This window comes from Balaenoptera ricei, chromosome 14, assembly GCF_028023285.1.
Source record: "Balaenoptera ricei isolate mBalRic1 chromosome 14, mBalRic1.hap2, whole genome shotgun sequence".
In the NCBI taxonomy this organism is placed as follows: Eukaryota; Metazoa; Chordata; class Mammalia; order Artiodactyla; family Balaenopteridae; genus Balaenoptera; species Balaenoptera ricei.
In genome coordinates, this window is record NC_082652.1 from 33,190,229 (window position 1) to 33,213,800 (window position 23,572).

The 23,572-nt window shown below is 46.3% G+C and overlaps 1 protein-coding gene across 1 annotated transcript in view; it reads left to right on the top strand.

Moving 5' to 3' along the window:
* Window positions 1-23,572, top strand: part of L3MBTL4 (L3MBTL histone methyl-lysine binding protein 4) — a 292,044-nt gene that overhangs the window by 14,157 nt on the left and 254,315 nt on the right. Inside the window, exon 3 of the mRNA XM_059893784.1 lies at window positions 13,906-13,997. Within this exon, the coding sequence (XP_059749767.1) occupies window positions 13,906-13,997 (92 nt within the window). The remainder of the gene's footprint in view (window positions 1-13,905; window positions 13,998-23,572) is intronic.

Genomic DNA, 23,572 nt, shown 5'->3' on the forward strand with positions numbered 1-23,572 from the left:
GCTTTAGGGCACGCAGGCTTCAGTAGTTGTGGTGCACCGGCTTAGCTGCTCTACAGCACGTGGGATCTTCCCTGACCAGGGCTTGAACCCGTATCGCCTGCATTAGCAGGCAGATTCTTAACCACTCCGCCACCAGGGAAGTCCCTAAACAATCTTGAATAATATTTTAAGTATGTCCATGATTGAAGTCCAGCAGGAGATGTCGAGTAGAGGAAACTCTAAATCCTGATCGAGAGAATTAATTAAATTAATGAAAGTAGCAGTAACAACTGGAGCTCTATTATATTCACCAGATTACAGGAGATGTCTCTAGGATACAGAGAAGCAAAGGTCAAGGGAAATATGTAGTTAATCATTTTATGAAGAGGATATTGCCAACTCATACAGACGGATGTTAATTTGATGACTGATAGCATGGTATTCACAGGGGAGTATTTTAATATCAACCTGTAGTTATTTGGGTCTTCTTCACGGTGTCTCGGTAATACAGGTTATTCTCGTAGACCTGCCTTCCCCACATCCACTGCATATCAAGGGGGAAACCAGTTAACACGGGCAAATCTGCACACAGATGTCTCTTTACTGTAAACTTCACCATCACCTGAATATTCCCGTAAGAACTTGGAGCTTTCTTAGTTCTTCTTTCTCCTCTAGTGACAGACCTGGGCCCACTCAGGAATCCTGATCCGCATTCAACCCTCTGTTCAAGTGACCCTTCACCTCTTTGGCCGTGTCTCCTTGTTCTCGTCCCTGTGTCCACAGTCACCCATCTGGTCTGATCTCTCAGTTGAGGTGATGACTATCTCTTCCTCTCCTCCGCCTCCTCTTTCCCTTCCTCGTCCTCCCCTCCTTTCTCCTCTCCTCCTCCTTCGTCACTTGCTCTCTCTTTGTATCCTGATACATCAGTCTGTCCTGGATTTTATGTCTCAGTGCTTTATCTTCTATCAGGTTTTTACTCTCTACCTTCCATTTGAGGGTTGAGATTCCCCTATGTTTCAGCTATGATTCTCTTCCCATTTTGCACTTTTTCTCTTGATGACTTCTGTTATCTGGATGGTACCCCGGTTGTTTCTGCCTCACTGCACGTTCAAATCTCAGCTCCAAGCTGGAAGTGGATTCCATCTGGTTATCCGTCACCATATCAACTCACACTCTCCCCAGTCTTCTTTTCTCTTTGTTCTTGGTCTCTTTTAATGCTGTCACCATTTACCCATTCTCCTAAATATATGCATCTTAACCTTAATTACTAAGCAAGTGAGGAAAACTAACTAAAGATGTGGGAGAAGTTGTTTTTTTTTTTTTTAATTAAAACAAGAGAGAATAATACAGGCATTTCTATAGCAACACGTTTGAAACTCTGGAGTAACTGGATGATTTCCTAGCTAATGATTATCAAAATGCACCCAGGAAAAGTTGAACATTTGAATAGGTCATACAGTAAAAGAGACTGGAAGATGAGGTCCAGCCAGGATCACAGCTGAACTATTCTTCAACTTTAAAAGAACAGATCATTCCAATGATATTCAGACTCTTCCAAGCCACATAAAAAGGTGAAAAATTTTTCATGAAGCCAGCATATGAGATGTGAAGAATGTAATATAAAAACCAAAACTCTAGACTGCAAATGCATATCACGTACAAATATGAAATTCTAAATAAATATTGCCAAGTATAATCTAGCAATATATTAGAAAAATGATATCCTGTTACCAAGGAGGGTATAGTATCCAGTAGTGTAAACTTCAACAGTGAAACAGAGTTCAATATTGTAAAATCTGCCAACATAATTCACACATCAACAGATTAAAAGGGAGAAGCCATATAATGATCTTTAACACTGAAGAAGACTTTTGGTAGAATTTAACTGCCATTCCTAGCAAAAATTTGTATGTAAAATAGCATTGAATATAATAAAATTATTTACCAAAATGTAATAGCAAATATACTGAATAGCTAAACATCAAAACCATTTAAATTAAAATCAGGAAATAGAGGTGCCCACTATCACCATTGCTATTCACTACTCTCTTGGCGATTTTAGTGAATGAAATAAAAAACAAAATTTAATGAGTGGTATGAACTTTGGAAAGAGATAAAGTTATATATTTTTGCAGATGATGTGATTTTATACCTAGAAAACCCAGGAGAATCTAATTATAAGCTACTATTCAATAGAATTAATATAAGAAAGTTGAGGTGGTTGGATAGAGGATAAGTATAAAAAGTCATTAGCTTTTTCTGTATGTCAGTCATCAGCACCTAGAAATTGAAAAGGGAAAAATATTGCACGCATAAAAGCAATAATGTATAAAATATTTAGAATAAGTTGAACAAGAAATGTGAAGGACCTTGTTAAGAAAACTAGAAAATTCTATTGATACCTATAAATTAATATCTGAACAAATGGAAATACATGCCACAAAAATGTCAATTTCCATCAAATTAACAGTTAATTCAATACCAAAATAGAATCCCAACTGGTTTTAATTTAAATTGGATACAAGTATTTTATACTGAAATCCCAGACATTCTGGTAGTATAGTAATAGACCAAGAATCTGTGGAACAGAATAGAGAAACCAGAAAGAGATGTGAAAATGTAATATATTACACATAGGCTAATATACACAATGTACATGGGTAAATCATTTTAGGAGGACAAACCATAGATTATTTAGTAGGTTATGTTTGCCAAACTGATCATCTGTCTAAAAAATTAATTCCTAGTAGATTGAAGACTTAAATGTTAAAAAAAAAAGTTTTACAAGAATATCTGTAGGAGACAAAATGAATTCTGTAGGAGTGAAGAAGAACTCAGTCAGGAATGGAAACTGTATTCTATAAGTGAAATGTGGACATAACAAAATGAGTTTTAATGAATCTGAAAATTTCATTATTTTCAAACACCCTTTCTGGAGGATGTTTTCATTGGATGTATAATTCTCACTTGACAGTTTCATGGTTTCATTGCATTAAAGATGTCATTCCATTGCCTTGTTGCTTCCATTCTTTCTGGTGGGAAGTCTGCAGAGCCCCTCCTGCTAATACTGCCTAGCTGCTTTCTCTGTTATATTTTCTCCTTAACACTTATTGCCATCTGACATACTATGTATTTTACTTAATTATCATCTGTCTTCACACACTAGAATTTATGGTGGGTAACGGTAGGGATTTTTGTTAGTTTGTTTCGTGCTGTATTATAAGCTTGTAGCATATCCTAAGCATTTGGTTAATATTTGTTGAATGAAAAATGAAAATGTAATGCCCTGAAGACAATGCCGATTGTTTTGTCCACCGTGTTCTTATAGCCCTTAGTTCATGTCTCTGCAGTTGGATATTCCTTTTTGTATAATAGTTACCTGGTTCCCTACTAAGCAAGCTTCTTAAGGGGAAAAAAACTATATCTTCTTCTTTGAATCATTAGCAACTAACACAGGGCCTGTGTCACAGAAAACCCTGTTTGTTGAATCAATGAGCACACCTGGCTTGCACTGTTTTCTTGCTTTGTTTTGTTGAAATATAGTTGATGTACAATATTCTGTTAGTTTCAGGTGAACTACATAGTGATTTGACATTCGCATACCTTATGAAATGATCACCACGATAAGGCTAGTAACCATCTGTCCCTGTACAAAGCTATTACAATATTATTGACCACATTTGCATTGGTTTTCTCTGTTTTGTCATACGTGACTCCTCCGTCACCGTAGTCTGGCAGCTCTTTGAGTTGTTACTTCTGAAGATTACTATTTCCAGTTTGCATTTCCACCTGCATACCTGTAAACTTTGTCCTCCTCACAGACTATGCTTCCAGCCTTTCTCCTGTTCACCTCTGGGCTTCGTTGGACCAGCACCCTTTCCTTGTTTTCTTATAGAAACCATCCTGAGGCTAATCCCACCACCTGTCTTTGATCCCATCTCTTTTCCCAGCTTCAGGTCCCTGCTTTTTCCTACATCTTTAGTCAGTCTCTGTGTTAAAGTCTCAGGTAAAGGCCATGTAAGTCCTTCCAATTACTAGAATTAGTGACCTTTGTTGAGTCCTCAAGTTGTTTTATATTTTTCTTAAATTTAATAGCTACTACTCCCTACTTCTTGAAAGTATTTCCTCCCTCATTCATCCTGTTCTCTGGTTGCTCCTTCTCACTATCCTTTACTGATTGTTTTTCTTCTGCCCACATCTGAAATACTTCAGTTCCCTAGAATTCTGCTCTTGGTCCCACTGCCTACTTTGTGCTCTTCATACACTCCTGGAGAATCTCAACCCCCCTGTACACTGATGGCCATGAAATCCAAGTTCCCAGTCCTGATCTTTCTCCTGAAAAACCCATTTTTAATGCCCCCTAGATAGTTCATCCTGCATATCCTTTAGACCCTTTAGATTTCAGAGGTTTAGCATCTCTGAAAACATATTCATCTTGCCCTCTAAGCCTGTCTCGGCACAGTCGTAAACTCGGTCTCTCTCCCACCTCACTGATGTCCAGCATGTCAGGTCCTACTCAGATCTCTCCCTGACTCCTCTCTGCTCCTCTCCGTCCTCACCAGCTGTATCACATCAAGACCTCGTTATCTCGGGCTGGCTTGTTGAAACAGCCACCTTTCTGCTACCTCTGGTATCAGTTCGCTCTCCTTATTTTACTCCATCATCTCTACAACTGCAACCAGCAGTGTCTTTAAAAAAATCAAAACTACCAAAAAACCAGCAATGGGCAGGGCAGAGGAGAAACAAGTCCAAAACTTGTTATGGCATTTCTTTCCTTAAAAACTTCTGCTGGTTTCACAGCATGTATATAGGCTTAAGACTAAAATTCTTCCCGTGGTGCTTTAATTAGGTTTCTTTTGCAAGGAAGAGAGACCACTCCAGCTTCCTCAGGAAATGGGCCGTACTGTAAAATTCATGCTGGGGGAGGATGGGGACTCATGGAAATTCAAGAACAGGACTGTGGTCAAAGAGTTCTCAGTCCTGCCCCTGTCTCTAGGGCCATCTGCAGCTGGAGTCTGACCCTCATTCCAGAGCCGGAGCTCTCAAACATGAGCTGCTGCAGAGGGAGCGCTTGTGAAAACAGCTCATAGGCATCCCCCCAAGAGTTTCTGATTCAGTAGGTGCCCAAAATTTTAATTGATGCCCCAAATTTGTGTTTCTAACCGTTCCCCAGGTGATACTGATGCTGTAGTTCTGAGTACCACACTTTGAGAACTTTATCCTTTAAGGCACATGTCACGTCATCTGGGAAGCCTTCTTTGATGATATCAACCATAATTAGTTTTCTCTCTACTTTGTAGGTTTCTTCACGTTAATTAAGAACAGTGGTTCTCATACTTTAGCGTGCATCAGAACCACTTAGAAAAATTGTTAAAGTGGAGAGTTTCTGAATCATTAAGTCTGGGGTATGGCCTCCAAAACTTTCTCACAAGTTCCAGGGGGTGACCACACTTTGAAAACCACCATATTAGAATAAGTTGTTTACACACCTCTCTTCTCTGCTGCACACAGGTTTCTGGTGTTCGTCCTGTGCATTGTTGTTCTGTCCACTTGTGGCAGCACCCGGGGAAGTGGCTGAGTCACCGCATTTTGGACCCTGAAATCCTCTCTTGGTCACACCCTCAGAACCACGGGTCCTTCTACTCCTTCATTCCATGGAAGCTTGTCAAAGCCCTCGCGTCCTGTGTGTTAGCTTTTCTGTTCTTCTGTGTTCGTCAGTAGTTTCCTGACTTCCTGCGCTCCCGGCCAGGTGGGGCCTCTGGAGCATTTCATCTTATGTGCTCGAGGCTGGTGCCCCTCATCCACTGGGCTGTCTCCTCATCGGTGCCCAGCTGTCCACGGACTGAACCATCTGCTTCGCTCCCAGACTGCCGGGAGCCCCTCTGAGAGTCACCAGCTTGGCCGAGCGGCTCTCAGGACGGCCTTGTGTGCCTCACATCTGGTCCCAGAGGAATTTCCATCACTGTCCTGCCCATGTGTTCCCAGTTGTGACGCACTCCTGGTCATGGAGATCGAGGTCCTGGGGTGATGTCTTCTCTCTCCTTCCCGAAGGTTCTCTGACGTTAGTAGGACGCTTCCTCTGCTGTGTTCTCAGAGCCTTCTGTCCCGCACGTCCCCCTGGGTCACCCCCTCTTCTAGGAGCCTCATCTCTGTCTTCCGGCTCTTGCCCCTCAGCTGATGGCTTGAAATGCCCTCCTTTTTCGTCATGTGACTGGTGCCCCTCCAGCTCTCCTGCCACCTGTCTCTTCTCCTCGTCTGCAGGCCTCTCAGAGCGTGGCACACTTGCTGCTTCCCTGAGACTTTCTTTTCAGCGTTTGGCCTCGTGCAGTCTGACCTCCGAGCACATTCTTCCACCAAAGCCTCTGTCCCTGAGGTCACGGTGACACCCTGGCCGCCCGGCCGCAGCTGCTTCTCCCAGGTTGGTCTCACTGGACCTTCTTCCGCATCGGACGGTGCTGGTCCTTCAGCCCTTGGGACCCTCTGCCGCCCTGACTTCCAGGTCTTGTGTGTGTCCCCGGGTCCCTGCCCATTCTCCTTGTACCCCGTCCTCCTCCCCACCTCTTCACTCACCCCTGACGCGGATGCGCACGTTCTGACCTTGGTTCTTCTTTCTCCATGTTTCTCAGTTGTTGCCTCTTGCTGAAAAATTTGGGATCTCCTTTTGTTGGATATATATATATGCTTAGATTATTCCAGATACCTAAAACTCAACATCTCTGACAATAACCCGTCCTCCTTGCAGCCTTCTGCGTCGCTCCCTCGATTTGCTGATCCCCCACTGGGTTCCCCCGATGGATCCTCCTCCCTGGACCACCTCGCCCTGCCCCACCCCGCCCCTGGCAGTTAGTTGTTGGCCGAGGTCCTTCGGTTTTAGTTCTGCGTCGCCCCTTGGCTCCCCGCCTTTCTCTAGGGAACGCCCTCGTTACCTCTGCCTGGACTGTTGGCATCGTTCCGCCTTCAGTCTTTGTCTCTGGCATTTGTTTCCTTCTTACTCAGCACTGGTGCTAGAGCAAGTTCTTACTTCCGACTTGGAAGAACCTGCCCGATTTTACGGTTGCTCCCTCCCCGTGCAGCGACCCTGCGTTCTGCTCCGTGTGTCCCACAGGCTCCGTGGTGATGCCGAGACGGGCGTTGTCAGGGGCTCTTCCCTCTGCAGCCTGTCCCTTTGCTCCTGCTGCTTCTCCCTGGGCCGCCTGCTGATTTTCTGGTTGTCTGGGAGAGCAGCGGTCTCCAGGAAGCATCCTCTGGTCAGAATAAATGCTTCTTTATTTTGTTCCCAGATGCATTGTTTGGGTTTCTTAACTGGTGCACGTTAACCCTTGTGCCTGCCTATTTATTCACAGAAACGTTGAGTCCCTCCGTATGCCGGGTGAGGGTGACACTTGTCTGTCTGCACGTGTGTCTCCCCCACTAGAGTAGATGTCACGTGAGCACGAGTCAAGTCCCCGAGCATTTCCTGGCGTGTCCTGGCTCTCAGCACACGCTACGCGCAGGGAAATGAGCAACAACTGGTTTTGAATTCAGTACTGGAATGAGACGCAGCCTACATTTGCAAATGAAAAATGTTCTCAGCAGAGCAGGCGGAAGTCCTTGCTACGGAGACACGGCAGAGTTATTACCATGTGAGAGGTTGGGAAGTGCAGTTATATTCATGGAGCTTCTGTTTCGGGGTTATTTCCCAGCAGTGATAAGTTGTTATAACGTTGGGAAAATTGTATCATTTCCAGTTGGTACCACAAAGGGAGGCATTATTTATATCTGTGTGTAATAAATTTGGTTGGTTGCTACCGACAACCAACAAAAAAAAATGTTTTTCTCACATTTTCTAAGATGCAGCCAATGGAGCCAGATGCAACGTAACTTTTGAAATGAAGTTGAAACGTTGGTGTGAAAGGCTGTGATTATGGTTAATGGAATTGGGAAGGTGTCTCTCAGGGACATGAGTTACAGGATTTACGTGGTTCTGTTCTTAAGAATGACAGTTTATTCATTCTTCACCCCTGGCCATTTTTAATTTTAGTTTAGAAAATCATTAATAAGTATTGTGCGGTTTCCTAGAACTAGGTGTTCTTAGTGTCAGGTGAGGCTTCATCTGTCAGTCTCTGCTCTCCAAGGGGGATGAATGTGATGCCAAGTGGCCAGAGCGTGGGGCAGGCAGCGTACCTGTACTCACGGAGTGTCTCATGGTGGGGCTCCTAGAAAGATACTTCTGTAGGTAAAAATGGGGTCATACTAGAGAGAATATTCTTGTAGCCCCCATATTGATGAAACATTTTAATTTAATTTGAAAAATATTATTTATTTATTTTTGGAAACAGTTTTTGTCTATTTTTGATTCTATAACATATGGTTAAATTTTAATGTACATTTGGTCCCCAAAGAAACTTTGATATATAGTTTTGTTTGTTGACAGATCATGCCTTTTTTTGGCAGTGAATTTAAAATCAGCATGCATCACTTTTTAAATGAGGAAGAGAGTGTTCAAAATCATCAATATAATTAAATATGGTAAAATTACCTTCAGTTAACAATGTGCTGTTATAATTTTTTTTCTTTTTTTATTGAAGTATAGTTGACTTACAGTGATTCAGTTATATGTGTGTGTGTATATATATCTGTATATATAATATATATATTCTTTTTCAGATTCTTTTCCATTATAGGGTATGACAAGATAGAAAGAAATTTAAGGTTTGAAAAAAATCACAGAGCTAGATGACAGCTAGGGCTTCTTTCCATTTTTAAACAGCATGCTGTGCTTTTTATGTTATGGAATTTTATAAGAGGAGTTGAGAACAAAACACTAGCACGCACATATGGAGGACTGTTCATATAAAGAGCTGAAATAAAGGAGTAGAGGTTGTTTTCTGTCAATTTAAATAAACTCAATTATTCCAAACTCCAGATCTGAAATGATAAAGCAGGACACAATTGTGGTTTACAGGATTAACGGGTATCTGGTCTGGGATGTATCCTACTCAGTGTACCAACCCCTTTTCCAAGGGTGATATTGCTGCCTGGTCCTCTTAGACTTGGTGAGCCCTTTGTAAAGGGGGTGCTTCTAAGAGCTAACCCTGTGCATGCCAGTGTCTGCTGTCTGTGAGGACGTGGCCTGGCTCAAGTGCACCTGTGCTTTCATAGGGTGTAACACACATGCACACACCACCAGCCTCCAGCCCATCCAAGCACTGACCCTGCTTTCTTTCAGCATTTTGAATAAACTGTCCCATTCTCTCCTGGCCTGAAAGGTTTCTGTTGAGAAATTCGCTCATAGTCTTACGGGGTTTCCCTTGTATGTGACGTCTCTCTTTCTCTTGCTGCTCTTAAAATTCTTTCTTTGTCTTTGACTTTTGACTATTTAATTATAATGTGTCTCAGTGTAATCCTATTTGGGTTCAACCTATTTGGGGCCCTTTTGGGCCTCATGGATGTGAAACTTACATTTCTCTCCCTACATTTGGGAAGTTTTCAGCCGTTATTGCTTCAGATACACTTTCCATCCCTTACTCTTTCTCTTCTCCTTCTGGAATTTCCATAACGCGAATATTGTTTCTTTTCACCGTGTCCCATAATTCCGCCCTGCTTTCTTCTCTCTTATCCTCTTTTTTTCTTGTTGCTCCTCTGACTGGGGAATTTCCAGTGTCCTATCCTCCAGGTTGCCGATTCTTTCTTCTGCGTAGTCCAGTCTACTCTTGAGACTCTATTGAATTTTTCAGTTCAGTTAGTGTATTTTTGAACTCTCGGGCTTTTTTGTTATTATTGTGGTTGTTTTGATGGTGGCTATTTCTTTGTTGAACTTCTTGTTTTGTTCATGCATTGTTTTTCTAGTTTCATTTAGTTGTCTGTGTGTGTTTTCTTATAGTTAATTAAGCTTCCTTAAGAGGACTATTCTGAATTCTTTGTCTGACAGTTCATAATTCACTCTTTCTTTAGGGCCAGTCATTGGAGCTTTATTGATTTCCTTTGCTGGTGTCATAGTTACCTGGCTTTTCACGATCCTCGGTTCCTCATGTTGGAATCTATGCGTCTGAGCAGTGGGGCTCGTCTTCCAGGCTGTGCAGTTTGCTTTGGCAGAGATGGTTCCTCACCAGTCAGCTGGGCTTGGGTTCCTGGGCGTGTCTGCTGGTAAAGCCCTTGGGCAGGTGGGCCTGCTGTTAGGGTTTATTTGGGGGGAGGCATCCGTTTGAGCTCAGAGGACAGGGGTGGGGGCTGTGCCCCGGCCGGGAACAGGTGGACGACGGCTGGCTGGGTTCCTCCGCAGGTGGGGCTGGAGGGCGGGCTCTGCAGTCGCCTGGGCTCTCTGGCCAGGCTCACGGGACGGCCGGGACTGGGCACGTGTTCAGTAGTGGGCGGGGTGTGAGTTAGCTTCCCTCCCTGGCGGGGCAGCAGGCTGGGACCTGGGGCCTGCACAGCTCATTGCTGGGGGCCTGAGTCAGGCCTGAGTGTGCACTGAGGGTGAGGCCCGTGGTTCTGCTCTGCAGACACAAGAGGCCCCAGGCTGCGCTCCCTGTTCAGGCGCCCACGTGCGGAGGGGGCTTCGCAGCGTCCCCTGTGGTCTGGGTGGATTCCCAGGGGACAGGCTGTACTCGGTGGTGAGCAGGGCTGTGAGGTAGGTCCCCTGCCCGGGTGCAGTGGGCGAAGCACCTTGAAAGCCAGTAAAGCTCTTTGTTTGTCGTCTTATCTCAAGCTGACCCGCACCCCAGTTCCCTGGCTGAACAAGGCCACTGGCTTTGCTCAAGTGCCGCCGGGCACACCTCTTCCAGGACTGTCCCAGCGCTTCTGGTCGATGGGTCTGGAAGGCTCTCTCTACGTGGGTGGGCTGGGATGCAACACCTGGCGTGGGCTTGGGCAGAGCAGGCTCAGGGCCAACAGAACTCCTCCCTGAGGGTCCAATTCAGGCAGGTATGCACCCCATCGAGCTCCCTCGTCAGACTGCACCCTGACTTGGTTCTGCAGGTGAGCAGAGCTGCAGGTTGGGGTCCCCACCTGGGTGATGCAGGTGTGAACTCCATCCCGAGATCCCTGTGCTGGTGTCGCGAGCCCCTCCCCCCTCTCCATCACAGTCAGTCCCCACCGTTGTGCCCTCCAGGTTCCACTGCAGTCCCCGTGGGGTGAGGTCAGAATAGGGGCTCCCACACAGTGATCCAGGATGCTGGGGGTGAGGGCCGGTTGTCCCCAGGGTCCTCATTTCCCACTGGAGGAGCCTGAGGCTTGGGGAGGCCTGGGGGAGGGGCAGTGTGGTCAGCGTCACCTGCAGCCCCTCCTCTCCCCTCCCACTGTGTCCGTCCGGGCATCTGTCTGGGTCTCTGGGGTGCAGGGGCAGCTTCAGCCTCACCCCCCGGGTCTGGGTTCTCTTAGTGTGTCTTGGTCTTCAATAGTCGTTTGTGGTTCTTGTGAGGAATGACCTTCTTCTGCGTTGGGGACGACATGGTGATGTCACCCCTCACACACAAGTTTTTCAGGAACGCAGCTGTTGTAGAAAACGAGACATTTATATTTGCTTTGGAGCCAACGCTGCTGTAATGTTTTTGGTAATGCTTATAATTGTGATGTTGTAAAATGCTTATGTGAAAATAGGGATGTTGAATAATCTTACCAGAGAATGTTCAGGGTTTGTCAAATTGCTTTCTGTGTTTAGCAAAATAAAATATCTCATGTTGTGTAGAAATGGCAGCAAATCTTCTAGTGCTGTGATGGCTAACAGACTGCGAGCTCCTTGGTGGGAATCACCCAGAGATGTCGCACTGTTTCCAAACAAAGCAAGGAAATCCATTGATAACAGTTCTCTTAGCCTTATTTGATGGTTAAAGTGCTTTTTAAAATTCTTATACTTTAATAAGTGTATTTCTTAGCAAGAACAGGTCAGTGTGTTGTGATTGATAAACAGTAATTATTAATGTGCATGCTCTGTGGGTCTGTTTTAAACTGTAATTTGATATGATTTTTTCCTTATAACCTTAGCTTAAATTACTTTTTTTGGGTCAATTGTATATATGACTATTAAAGGGAAAAATAATACACATTATTTGTTTCTTTTTTATTTACTAGACCAGGGACTGGGTCATATTCTTATTCCAGCGGGCAGCATGCTTCTTGGCATGTGAAGAGGAGCTCAGAACATATTTTTTAAGTGATTAAAAGTCCGCATTACTTCTTCCTGCACAGCTGGTGGAGTTTCGTGTTTGTTATTCCATCAGGTTGCTTTAGCGTCTTGAGAGGTTCCGAATGTTTGACTTTGAGGTGTGCCTAACTACCTGTCACCGCCAACATGCATGTAGTTCTGACCTTTCACCATCTGGACCTCCCTCGGGGACACTTCACTACAAGATAAATGTTAAAATTAACGTTCACAGAGCACTTTTGACCAGAATTCTTCAGGAGCGTGTGTGTATGAGTGTGTGTGTGCAAGTGTGCGTGTGTGTGTGGTTGGTTATAATAATGCTTGTCGAGAATTTTAAAACTGCAGAAAGTAACAAGGAAAGAATATTTACGTTAATCCCACCACCCACGTATAATCACCGTTAATATTTTGCTCTTTCTTTCCAATTTCTTTTCTGTGCGTGTGTATTTGTATATGTAGACACACATATATGCCTATCGCCTTGCATGGAGAAGGGGCTTTATAAGTATGTGAAAAACAAATGTTTTAATATATGTAATAATTTGTATTTTAAAAATTAAGGTCATAAAATATATACTGTTTTGTGTCCTTACTTTGGTAATAAATTCTCAAGATATCCCAGAAAATTCTCAAGATATTTTATAAAAAGTATAGTTTTTGACAACTTCATAATCATATATGTATATATGTGTATATGTATATATAAATAACATTTATTTAACTTTTCTCCCACGTTAATATTACTTTGCATTTTTGCTGTAATAATGGTGTGATGTCCATTTTCACCATCAGCTTTTATCAGGACCACTTCCTTAGCGTATTAACCCTAGAGAAGGAGTTACTGGAACATAGAATATAAACTTCAAACAATTATTAATCTTTTTTGCCAGATTTTTATTATTTAAAAATGATATTTTTATTGAATTACAATGGATAGTTATTCATCTAGAAAAGCAGAAAACTAAAGTACAAAGAAAAATGGGAAGAAATTATTTATAATCCCAGCACCTAAAGATGACTTCGTTTACGATTTTGATTTACATGATTTTAGTGTTTTTTGTTTCCGTTATATATTTTACCAAAAAGGATCATTTTGTTTCCTAAACTTTTTTTCCCCACTTAGTGTATCATTAACATAGCCTCTCTCTGCCATTCAGCAGTCTTCTGCAATGTAATTTTATGAGCTGTTATTAAAATGACACATCTGTACAGTGCATTTAATCAGCCCTCTCTTCAGTTTGTTTCCAGTATTTCACTATTATGAAGGGTTCTAGAATAAACTCTTGGGCACATCACTGTAATTGCATTAAGACAGATTCCTAGGAGAATGGCTGGTTCAAAGTATACAAATAATTTTTAAGGCTTTTGACAGTTTCCACGTTGCCTTTCGACAGGTTGTACCAATTGACATTCCCACCAAGAAGAGGCAGGAAAGTGAAAGGAGATTATAAAAAAAATTTCAGGTCCTTCGCCTTAAAAGTAACCAAATCACCTTCTAGAGAACCTGTGCCTGTTCTGTCTTCTTTGAGGGGGGCTGGGGGCGCCTGTCCTGCGTGCGTGTCATCGGCAGTCGGTGATGGGGCGTGTTCATAAGTCCGTTCTAACCCAGGAAAAGCTGGGGACGCGAGGTGACGTGATTGTACCAGATGCTCACGGAACGCCAGCGATAAGGCTCCTTCCTGTTGGTTGCTTGGTCTTCTGATCATCGGTTTCAGTAATGAGCCTGCTTCTTGGATTTATCTTTAATTGCGTAATTTTTCAGTCACTAACTGTCTCAAGAACAGCCCTTGTGTTTTCTCTTCCAGCCCCTGCGGTGGCCACGCGTGAGGCCTGGTCTTGGGAGCAGTACTTGAAAGAACAGGAGGCCGTGGCAGCGCCTGTTGAGCTGTTTTCCAAGGTGAGCAAATCCCTGAAGGTCTTACAGTTTTGCAGGGAATCAACACGTAAGAGAATCCATTGAAATGAAATCGTTTGCCTAGATAGCGTACCGACTTATTTGGTTTGTAGGCTTTGCTGGAAAATGACATAACAAAGCTGATCCAAGCCTTAGTGATTCCGTGTGTGCTCTGGGGCCGGCCTGCCTGGGTTGAAACCTAGCGCTGCCGCCTCTGGCAGGCCATCCAGTCTCTCTGTGCCTCGGGGTCCTCGTTTGTTAAGCAGGGGAATCACCGCACCTGTCTCCTTGGGTTGCTCTGCGTGTGAAGGACGTCGGATATAACAGGCACGTGGTAGGCACCAAGCATGAGTCCTTCTTCTTCTTCGCTGATGTTACCTGCATCTTTCCACCCAAAGGTCAGTGCCAGACATCTGTTTTGATGTGTTGCATGAAGTGGTGGGTCAGGCAGCATGTTGGAGGGGACAGTGAACCCCCTAAAACAGGTTGTCCCTGACTGTAGGGACGCCCAGAGCAGCCCCGGTAGACTCGCTCCACCCAATGACTCCTGGCACCAGGGGCTTGCAGCTCCGGGGCTCATCTTGGTACCCAAGGTACTAAACCTTCCAATGCCCTCTCTGTTCTTCACAGGCTGTGTTTTCATTATTTCAGGGGCGATCTGTATAAAAAAAATCGCATCAGATTTGCATCATTATATTGCATTTTAACCAGCAGAGAGAAGCTAAAACTTTTTATTTGCTTCACTTTTCATGACATCCGTTGAGTTACTTGTAGTACGTTTTATTACGTGAGAAGGCTAGCAGTTTTAATCTAGGACATGGCAGTAGAACCGGGGAGAAGAGGTGTAGCCAACACGGAACGAAAGCAGATGTTGCTTTCGTTGCAGGTGTTGCTTTAAATTGCAGGTGTTGGCACCTCGCAATTTAAGACATACTGAATATCGCCTTGTGGGTTCTCCGCCCAGTCCTCATACCAGATGCTTCCAGGGAGCTTTGGAAAACACGGACGTGCATGTTCCCGAGACCTGCTGAACTAGAACCTCAGGGTGCGGCCGGGGAGGCCATGGGTTGGAAGCATGAGGAGCCTCGGGGCTCCTGTGCGCGGGTAGAGGTCCCCTGGGGGAGAAGGCTTCAGGCCTGTGCAGGTTCTGCTGAGGACTCGGGTCCTGCTGCCCCCACTGCCGTCACGTGACAAGACTTAGGGGGTCCGTTCCACTAAGCGTGTAAGTTCCCGAGGTGACAGGACGCACAGCGCCTGTTCTCAGTGTGCTCTTGTCACCAGCTGTGTTGAGTGGCTTCCGGAAACCTCTCCTTACTTCTGAGTGTGGATGCTGTTTACAGAGGGTTGGCTTTGACCGGGGTGACCCAGTGTAACTTGTAGTCACCCTTTCCAGCTCTCCTCGTGCCGTCTCATGCCCTTCCTGCAGTGGTTACTCCAGGTCAGAGGGTAGAGGGCTCAGGCCAGGCTTGTGACCCGATGGCTGTGCTTGGTGAGATGACCGTCCAGGATCTCAAGGCAGCCGGAAGCCACGAAGGCGGAGATTGACCAAGAAGGACACAGTGTCCTAGGAATCAGACCTGCGTGTGTCCTCGGACCAGGACCCCAGGACAGGGATCCTCTCTTACCTCCACCAGGATCCTCTGGGACTGAGTCCGATGTTTGGATGTCGGGGGTGAAGTGTGTGTGGTTCCCAGGGCAGGGCGAGTTCTGGCCGATGGCAGCAAAGTGCTAGATCCCCGTCCAGCTCCCGCCTTCTCCCCTCATCTCAGCCAGTGTGTGTTCACTTTATTTCTCAGACTTTCTTCTCTCAGATCCTTTAAGGTCCATCAGCTCACGCAGGAACTCCTGCAGAATGGAGTTTCTCCCCAGATTCCCCTTGCGTCCTAGGGCTGACTGAGGCACCTCCAGGGCAAGTGTGGGATTTCTGTCCTGAAGTAGATCCTGATGCTGCATTGGGGACCGTGTAGTGATGGGCTGTGGGCCATACAGCCTCCCCCTTGACCTTCTGAGACCCAACACAGCTGGGGAGGGGAGCAGGGGGCAGGGCGCACCATCTGCATGGTTCCTTGGCTAGAACTATGACTTCCTCAAGCTTCTGAACTCTAACCTCTGCCAGCTCTGAAGGTGACAGTATGGCACTGGCACAGGAGGCAGCTGCCGCACTTGATGTGGTGGCAGCCTCTCCCTTCACTCGGAGTTGCACCGTCAAGCCACTCACGTGTGGCTTGACGGTGAAACTCAGGTTCCGCGTGTGCAAAGCACCACCTAAGACCTGGACGGAAACACTAGTGTGCTTGTGACACGGACTCTTAAAGTTTTGCCATCTAGTTGGGGTGTAAGATATGCCCAGAAAACATGATAACAGCACGAGGGAGAATTGTTGATTGTCCTTGGAATGTGCAAGTAATGAGCTTACTAGGTGTTTTGTGCTGAGATGGGGCTTCGTCCCACCTGCGAGTGAAGGGGAAGTCACCACCTATTACATCTGGTTTGTCCTGAGGACGGAAGATGTTGCCCTAACTGAGCATTTGTACATATATATATATGCTCTGTATATGCTATATATACATGATACATATATTATGTGTGTGTGTGTATGTATGTGTGTGTGTATATATATATATATATATATATATATATGATGAAGTAAGCATGGTTTATGATTGAAAATAGGTTTCAATAGAATAAAAAAGGCAGATGGTACATGCCAGCCTTCCAAGCAGGAGGATCAGACTGAACTCAGTTTTGTGTTGGTATTGTGCTCTTGACTGTTAATGTTCATTTTCATTGTGTAAATATTATAACCATGGTGTTCAGGTCAGCCAGCTGAGATGGAACTCTTCAGCTTTTAATAGTGAAATGTTGAAAATAAAACTTAGAATAGTTTGCATATCCTGAATGGAAAAGTACTCAAAAGAGTATTGCTTTACTTTTAATATATAGTTTCCATTCTAATAGTCAAGTTTTAGAAAACATACTAATGACACACACACAAACACACACTGTCAATTCTGTCATGCAGATCAGATACGGATTCTACCAAGAAAATGTGTGGGTATTTTTAAAGAATACACTTATTTCATTTGCACGTGGTTTTTTTTTTGAATCTTTTAGGTCTATTTTAAATATCTTTTTGTACAAGACAAAGTTTGTCATTTTTTTTATAATTTATTTTACCATCTGGAGTAATGAGTATACAAGGATGTAAACACCTTCTGTTGACATAGAAAATTTTAAAACATTTTCTCTTCATTACTGGTGGAATGTGCCAATCTCGATTCAATTTAAACTTTAAAAGATTGTTTTGAGGTTGGTTTTAAAAACTTTTCTCTGTCCTGTCTCCCTGACAGTCATCTCCTCATCAGATGAGTCTCCCTAAAGCCTTCTTCCTTCCTGTCGATCGTCACAGGTCCACACCTGTCGGCCTGGAGTCGAGGCCCCGGGGTCTGGCCCGTCCACACGGGGCTTCTCCGGGCCTGTGGGGCCGGTCCCCACGCTGGCTCCGCTTGACTATTCCATCTTTATCCGAGTTTGCAGGCCTTTGTGTCTCTCTTGTTCTTTAAACCTCATGGGTCCGTGTTCCCCTCAGACCCCCCTCTCTCATGAAGCTGCCCCGGCCTGCCCACCCTGCCCTGTCCGCTCGGACCTGCCAGGCGCCTCCGTCTGTACATCTGCAGGGCGGGGGACGGGACAGGAGTAGCATGAAGACGGGACCCAGATCTCCACCTGGGGTCAGATCACTGTCGGGCTCCAACTGAGGGAGCACAGCCGCCCTGGCTCTGAACTGCCCTCTGGGGACAGGGAGCCCCACCAAGCCCCACATCCCTGCTGTCCTCGGCCATCCTCCCGGGACGCTCTGCTTATCCCCAGGCAGGTGTTCCTGTCTCCAGCCGGCATGGGGTTGCCAGGTAGATGAGGCCCCTGAAAAGCAGGGATACTTGCACATTTTAAAAATAATTTGGTGTTTCAGAACAAAATGAAAGTAATCATGAGAAAGTTAAAAGTCTCTTGGATGTCTTCATATATCTTTTATAGTTTAGTAATATAGTTCTAATTTGAATTCCATGTGGCTAGGTGTTGTATTAATTTCGTTTTGCTGCTGTAACAAATTACCACAAACAGTGGCTTAAAACAGCACCAATTTATTACCTTAAAATTCAGAACACCCCAAGTCTAAACTGGGGCCAGCAGGGCTGCATTCGTTCTGCAGGCTGTGGGGAGGATCTATTTCCTTGTCTTTTCTAGCTTCTGGGGGGCCACCTGCATCCCTTGGCTTGTGGGCCCACGTCACTCCAGCCTGTTTCCATCCTCGCGTCTCCTTCCCTGGTCCTTCTACCTCCCTCTTATAAGGACCCTTGTGATGGCATTGGGCCACCTGGACATTGCCGGACCTTCTCCCCATCTTCAGATTCTTCACTTAATCACGTCCAGAAAACCCCTTTTGCCGTGTGATATACCAGCATCGCAGGTTCCAGGATCAGGACCTGCACATCTTCGGGGGCCACTATTCTGCCGACCACAGGTGCCATCTCCTTTCCATTGCTGGTGCTTCTCTGTCCCTGCCCCTGGCCCGAGTGACTTCTTATGGGTCTGCTCCCTCGCCTTACCCTCCCGTGATTCGGCTATCCCCACCTGGGGTGAAACAAGCATTGCAGCGTCCTCAGTGGCTCCAGCCCAAATGCACACCTGCTCCCCCGTGGCCTCTGCTTCCCAAGAGCCTTGCGCGCTGTGGCCGGGCCTGGCTGCCCTCCAGGGCCTCGGTCGGTCGCTCCCGGTCTCCTAGGAGGGCGCTCTCTGAGGCATCTTCCCTCACTCCCGGCAGGAGGCGGTCACCCCTGGGATGGATATGGTGAGACCCTCTTGGCTTCCTGTCACCAGCCTTCACTCCCTGCACCACCCTTCCTCCTTCCCCTGTTGCCCTGGACGAAGTTCCCTCCTCCATCTGGCATCGCTTTACCTGTGCGCCGGCCCCTCCCAGTCCTGCTTCCCGGGAGATCACGGATCCGCTCCATCAGTCCTCAGCCTCCAGGTTACAAACACGCCTGTCGATTCCAGCTTGAAGACGAACACTGCCCCGGGCTCTGCATTTTCCTCTCCATTTTATCTCCCGAGTCCGGTGCAACTTCTTAAAATTTCAGGCTGCGTTCTCTCTTTCCGTGGTTTTTCTAACCTTTTCCTCCTCTAGCCTCTGCATCCTGACCTTTCCTCCCATCGCTGCCTGATGCTCCCCCTCTGAAGTGACCCCCAGGATTTCAAGTCCGACACGTGCTCAGCTTCATCTTACACCTCCCCCCACCCCAGCACCCTGTCCATGCTCAGCCCCTGATGGTGCTCAGTCCGGCCCCCTCCTTGCGGGCCCTTCCTCCTCCTGTGAGGTAGTCTGAGGCCCGTTCTCTGTGGCTCCCCGGGCACCTCATCATCTCCTGAACCCCGTTCCTCCGGACACACCGGGTTCCTGGTCTTGGGGCTCTTCCGCTCCGTCTCCCTGCCTGCACCTCCTGCCCCCGCGATGGCACACAGCTCTCCTGCATGCAGCGCAGCTTGCATCCCCGGCCCCTTGTCCTGGGAGAGGATGGCGGGGCCCTTCCTCTCTGTGCCCAGTGTGTGTTCGGTGGTCTAGTCAGCTCAAGTTCACCTCCTACTTCTTCAGTACCTTCTCTGTACACCTACCACTCCTGCCTTAATTCAGGAATAAGCCCTGCTTTTTTTCCCCCACACAGATTGTAGCTAAAGTTTCTTAAATGCACTCAATCCAGGCTGGCCCCACCGTGAACCTTTCCTGCAGGTGGTTGCCGGACTCATCTTTGTAAAGTGTGGTTCTGTTTATCGTTTGTGTACTGGGTGTGTTTGACCACATTAGTTGTCATTCTCTGGGATTACAGGTAGGTGTATTTTGCCCCTTAGTGGAACTGTAATCTCCTGGAAGACTGACTGGGTTTCCTTCTTATTTCCTCTCTGCGTGTTGGTTCTCTGGGAGAGGAACACTTTTGAGCGCCTTTTATTTACTCGGGGCTTTTCATAGGCTGCCTCATCAAGTCCTTCCAGCCTCTTCCCCCCTCACTGTATAGAGAAGGGGCCTGTAGTGCATTCTTCTGACTCTTACTTGATTTAGCTGAAAATGACAGCCAGCATCACCCCCTCTCCGGGACCGCTGAAGAATCACATACGATGTACATAACATGTTTAGCATGATACTGTGTCTGACGTGTAGTTCACTTTACTAAATGCCAGCAACTCTTCAAACCACTCTTCTCTTGGCTCCCAGTCCTGTCCTCCCCGGAACCGTCCCTTGTAGGGAATGCCAGCCGGGCCTGCTCCCCAACCCTACTCTCCGGGCCCTGCTCTCTGGGCCCTGCTCCCCGGGCCCTGCTCCCCGGGCCCTGCTCTCTGGGCCCTGCTCTCTGGGCCCTGCTCCCGGCCCTGCTCTCTGGGCCCTGCTCCCCAGGCCTGCTCTCCGGACCCTGCTCTCCGGGTCTGCTCTCCGGGCATGCTCCCGGCAGGACTTGCCTGGATGGACATGGGGACGCCCTTGGCTACCCTCCATTGCACCTGGCCTGCCAGCCGAGGTGTTGTCCTCTCCATGTCCCGACCTGCACACCTCGGGGTGTGTGCCCAGGCTATAGCCCACCCACCATTGGAGCTTCATCTGAAATCCTAACGTTGGCAGGTGCTGGCCTTCCACCCTCTCCGTTATCCTCACACTTGAAGACGTACTGACTTCCTTCATGAGGAAGAGCAGAGGTATTTCCCCAGGTGACCTCCTTCGTCTCCTCAGCGAGGCAGAGCTACTGTCCTGACTTCCAGACTCAGGGTGCCTGCCCGTCCCCCTGTGGCTCCCTCGGTGCCACCTGCACCCCCGATGCCCCGCGCTCCGGGCTCTACTCTGCCCCCCACCCCTCCTGCTGTCCCTGACCATCTGTTAGATGATTTCGGAAAGAAATGCTTTGTGTCCTGCTAAGGAAACTCCAGCCAGCTGTAGGATGATGGGCGGAGGGTAGCCGGTGAGAAAAGACTCCTTCCTAATTTATCTCCTGATGGTCCCGAATACAAGGCACCTTGTGCGGACACATTCCCGCTGTCTGTCCTTCCTTACTTGAAGTCCTCGCGGGAGCAGTGAGTTTAACTCACGCTCTCCCTACATTTAACATTTTCACCCAGACCTGAAGTATATTTAAACATCTAATTTTTCTAAATATGCCAGTACGTTAAATAGAACCTGAAAAATGTGTGTGTGTGTTTTGTTTTCAGTAAAGCCTGGATTTGTGTGTAGTTCTGCAGTGCAGAAAGACACTGCCGTGAACATTCACATTTGGTGTAACACCGTGTGGAACTATTTGAGAAACCTAAACCCTTTCCAACCAGAACAGTTCAGTCAGATGTCAGGTTTTCTGTGCTTTGAACATGTTTCCAAAGTACTTGATAATCACTGAGCGCCCCTGGAGAGTTTTAATGTAGATCCGTCTCAGCTAACACTTTAATTAATTAATTAATTAATTAATTTATGGCTGTGTTGGGTCTTCGTTTCTGTGTGAGGGCTTTCTTTAGTTGTGGCGAGCGGGGGCCACTCTTCATAGCGGTGCGCGGGCCCCTCACTATCGCGGCCTCTCCCGTTGCGGAGCACAGGCTCCAGACGCGCAGGCTCAGTAGTTGTGACGCACGGGCCTAGTTGCTCCGCGGCATGTGGGATCTTCCCAGACCAGGGCTCGAACCCGTGTCCCCTGCATTGGCAGGCAGATTCTCAACCACTGCGCCACCAGGGAAGCCCAGTCTTAGCTAACACTTTAAATATTAGTTACGAGCCGCGTGATGACCATGCATGGCTTTATACACTGTAATGAAATTCCTCATTATATCGTGAACTTGGGTATGCTGAGGATCACATGACAGCCTCAGTTCATATGCTTTTTTTATTTGGCTCAAGTGTTTGCTTGTCTGTCTACCTATTTGTTTTTGTCTTCTGTATGTATTGTGTTGTCCCCCAGTTTTAAGATAACTTCGTTGGTGTTTAACAATTCTCCCCCAGAAAAACCAAGCATGTTTTGAAAACAGTTATACTCAGATGTTTGGTTGGGGTTTAAAACACAAGGCACGTATCGAGGGCAGGGAAAGAAGTGTGTGTGCAGACCAGAATGTGGCCATACACCATGCAGTCATTTAAGCCGATTGCTTGCTGGGACTCTGAAGAACAGAGCGAATTCCCATTCATGTTCGTTTCTCACATTCTCCAAAGCTCTCAGTTATGGACCAAAACTGAAGCTGCATCCTGATCTCGGGCGTCAGAGCCTTTTCCTTCCCTTAGAATCCACTCCTCTGAAACGGTGGGACTCAGAGGTCCCGGGCTGTGAAGCAGTTCAGCAGATCTGAAGCGGGGGAGCCAGACAGATCAGGCGCTTTTTGTTCTTGGGAGGGGCCTGAAGCCCCCGTCAGGGCGGCTTATCTGCATTTCCAGCTGGGAGCCCAATGTCATGTTCAGAGGAAGGGAAATTAAAAGAAGAACGTAGTGGCGTTTAGAGTCAAGGGTGGACCGTTTCATGGCTCTCTTCCTGCAGTTAAAGGAAATTTATATTAGAAGTATCCTCGTCTCTTTTCCCTGGGAGAGTTTAGTTATTCAGGAAAAAAGTATATGGGTTTATTGTTTTAGACCCTAGGCTCAGAGGATTTGTGGAATCCACTCAGTGACGGCCAGTGAATTATCAGATAACTTCAGGAGTTATTTTTAAAAGTTCTCTCTGTGCAGTTCTTTATTTTATACTGTGTGGGTTCTTTTTCTTTGTTCATAAAGATCTTTGTTAGACTGAAGCTGCTTAAATTCAGCAATATTTCACCCGCTCTGATCTGTGCTTTCTTTCTGTTTCTTGGACTATAATTCAGTCAGTGGTTAGGTTAGGGTCGCTGGAGACACACACACACACATGTACACACACACGCATGCGCACACACACACGCACCAAACTTCTTCTTATCAATAGGTCATTGGGCTCCAGGGAAATGAGAATTTCTGCATCTGAGATTACAGTAGAATAGATTCACAAAGAAACAGTAGGAATTCCATTTACTAACTTACTAAAGTGCACTTTTGTTGTGCCATGCATTCTGTGTTTGTAGGATCCTCCTGGTATAATCTTGATAGCAGTTTGGGATTCAAAATTAACCTACGAAAAACGTTCAAAATAACGAGGACGTAGTCTCTAAAATGAGAGTTTAAAAATACGCAATCAGCCATCCTTCACTGCCATCTTAACTGAAGCTTTGCAGCCAGTTATGTTTAATTAGGTAGGGGATGATTTTTCTCCATTAGCCTAACAAATAGGTGGCAAAAATAGGCGTCACTTTGAGGATGCAGAATCTGAAGCAGGTCTTGCTGCCTCACCTGTATTTCCATGATGAGCTTCTGTGTTCTGCTTATTGAAGTTTCCTAAATCGGTTATTTAGTCCGTGGCTTGATTAATGGCAGGTTCCTATAAAGGACAGCCGTTCAGCTCTTGGTCTTTTTTTGGGGGATGGGGGGGGGTCTTAGACCCCTTTGAACATCTAATGTAAGCTATTGATCATCTCCTTAGAGAAGTGCTTGTATCGAT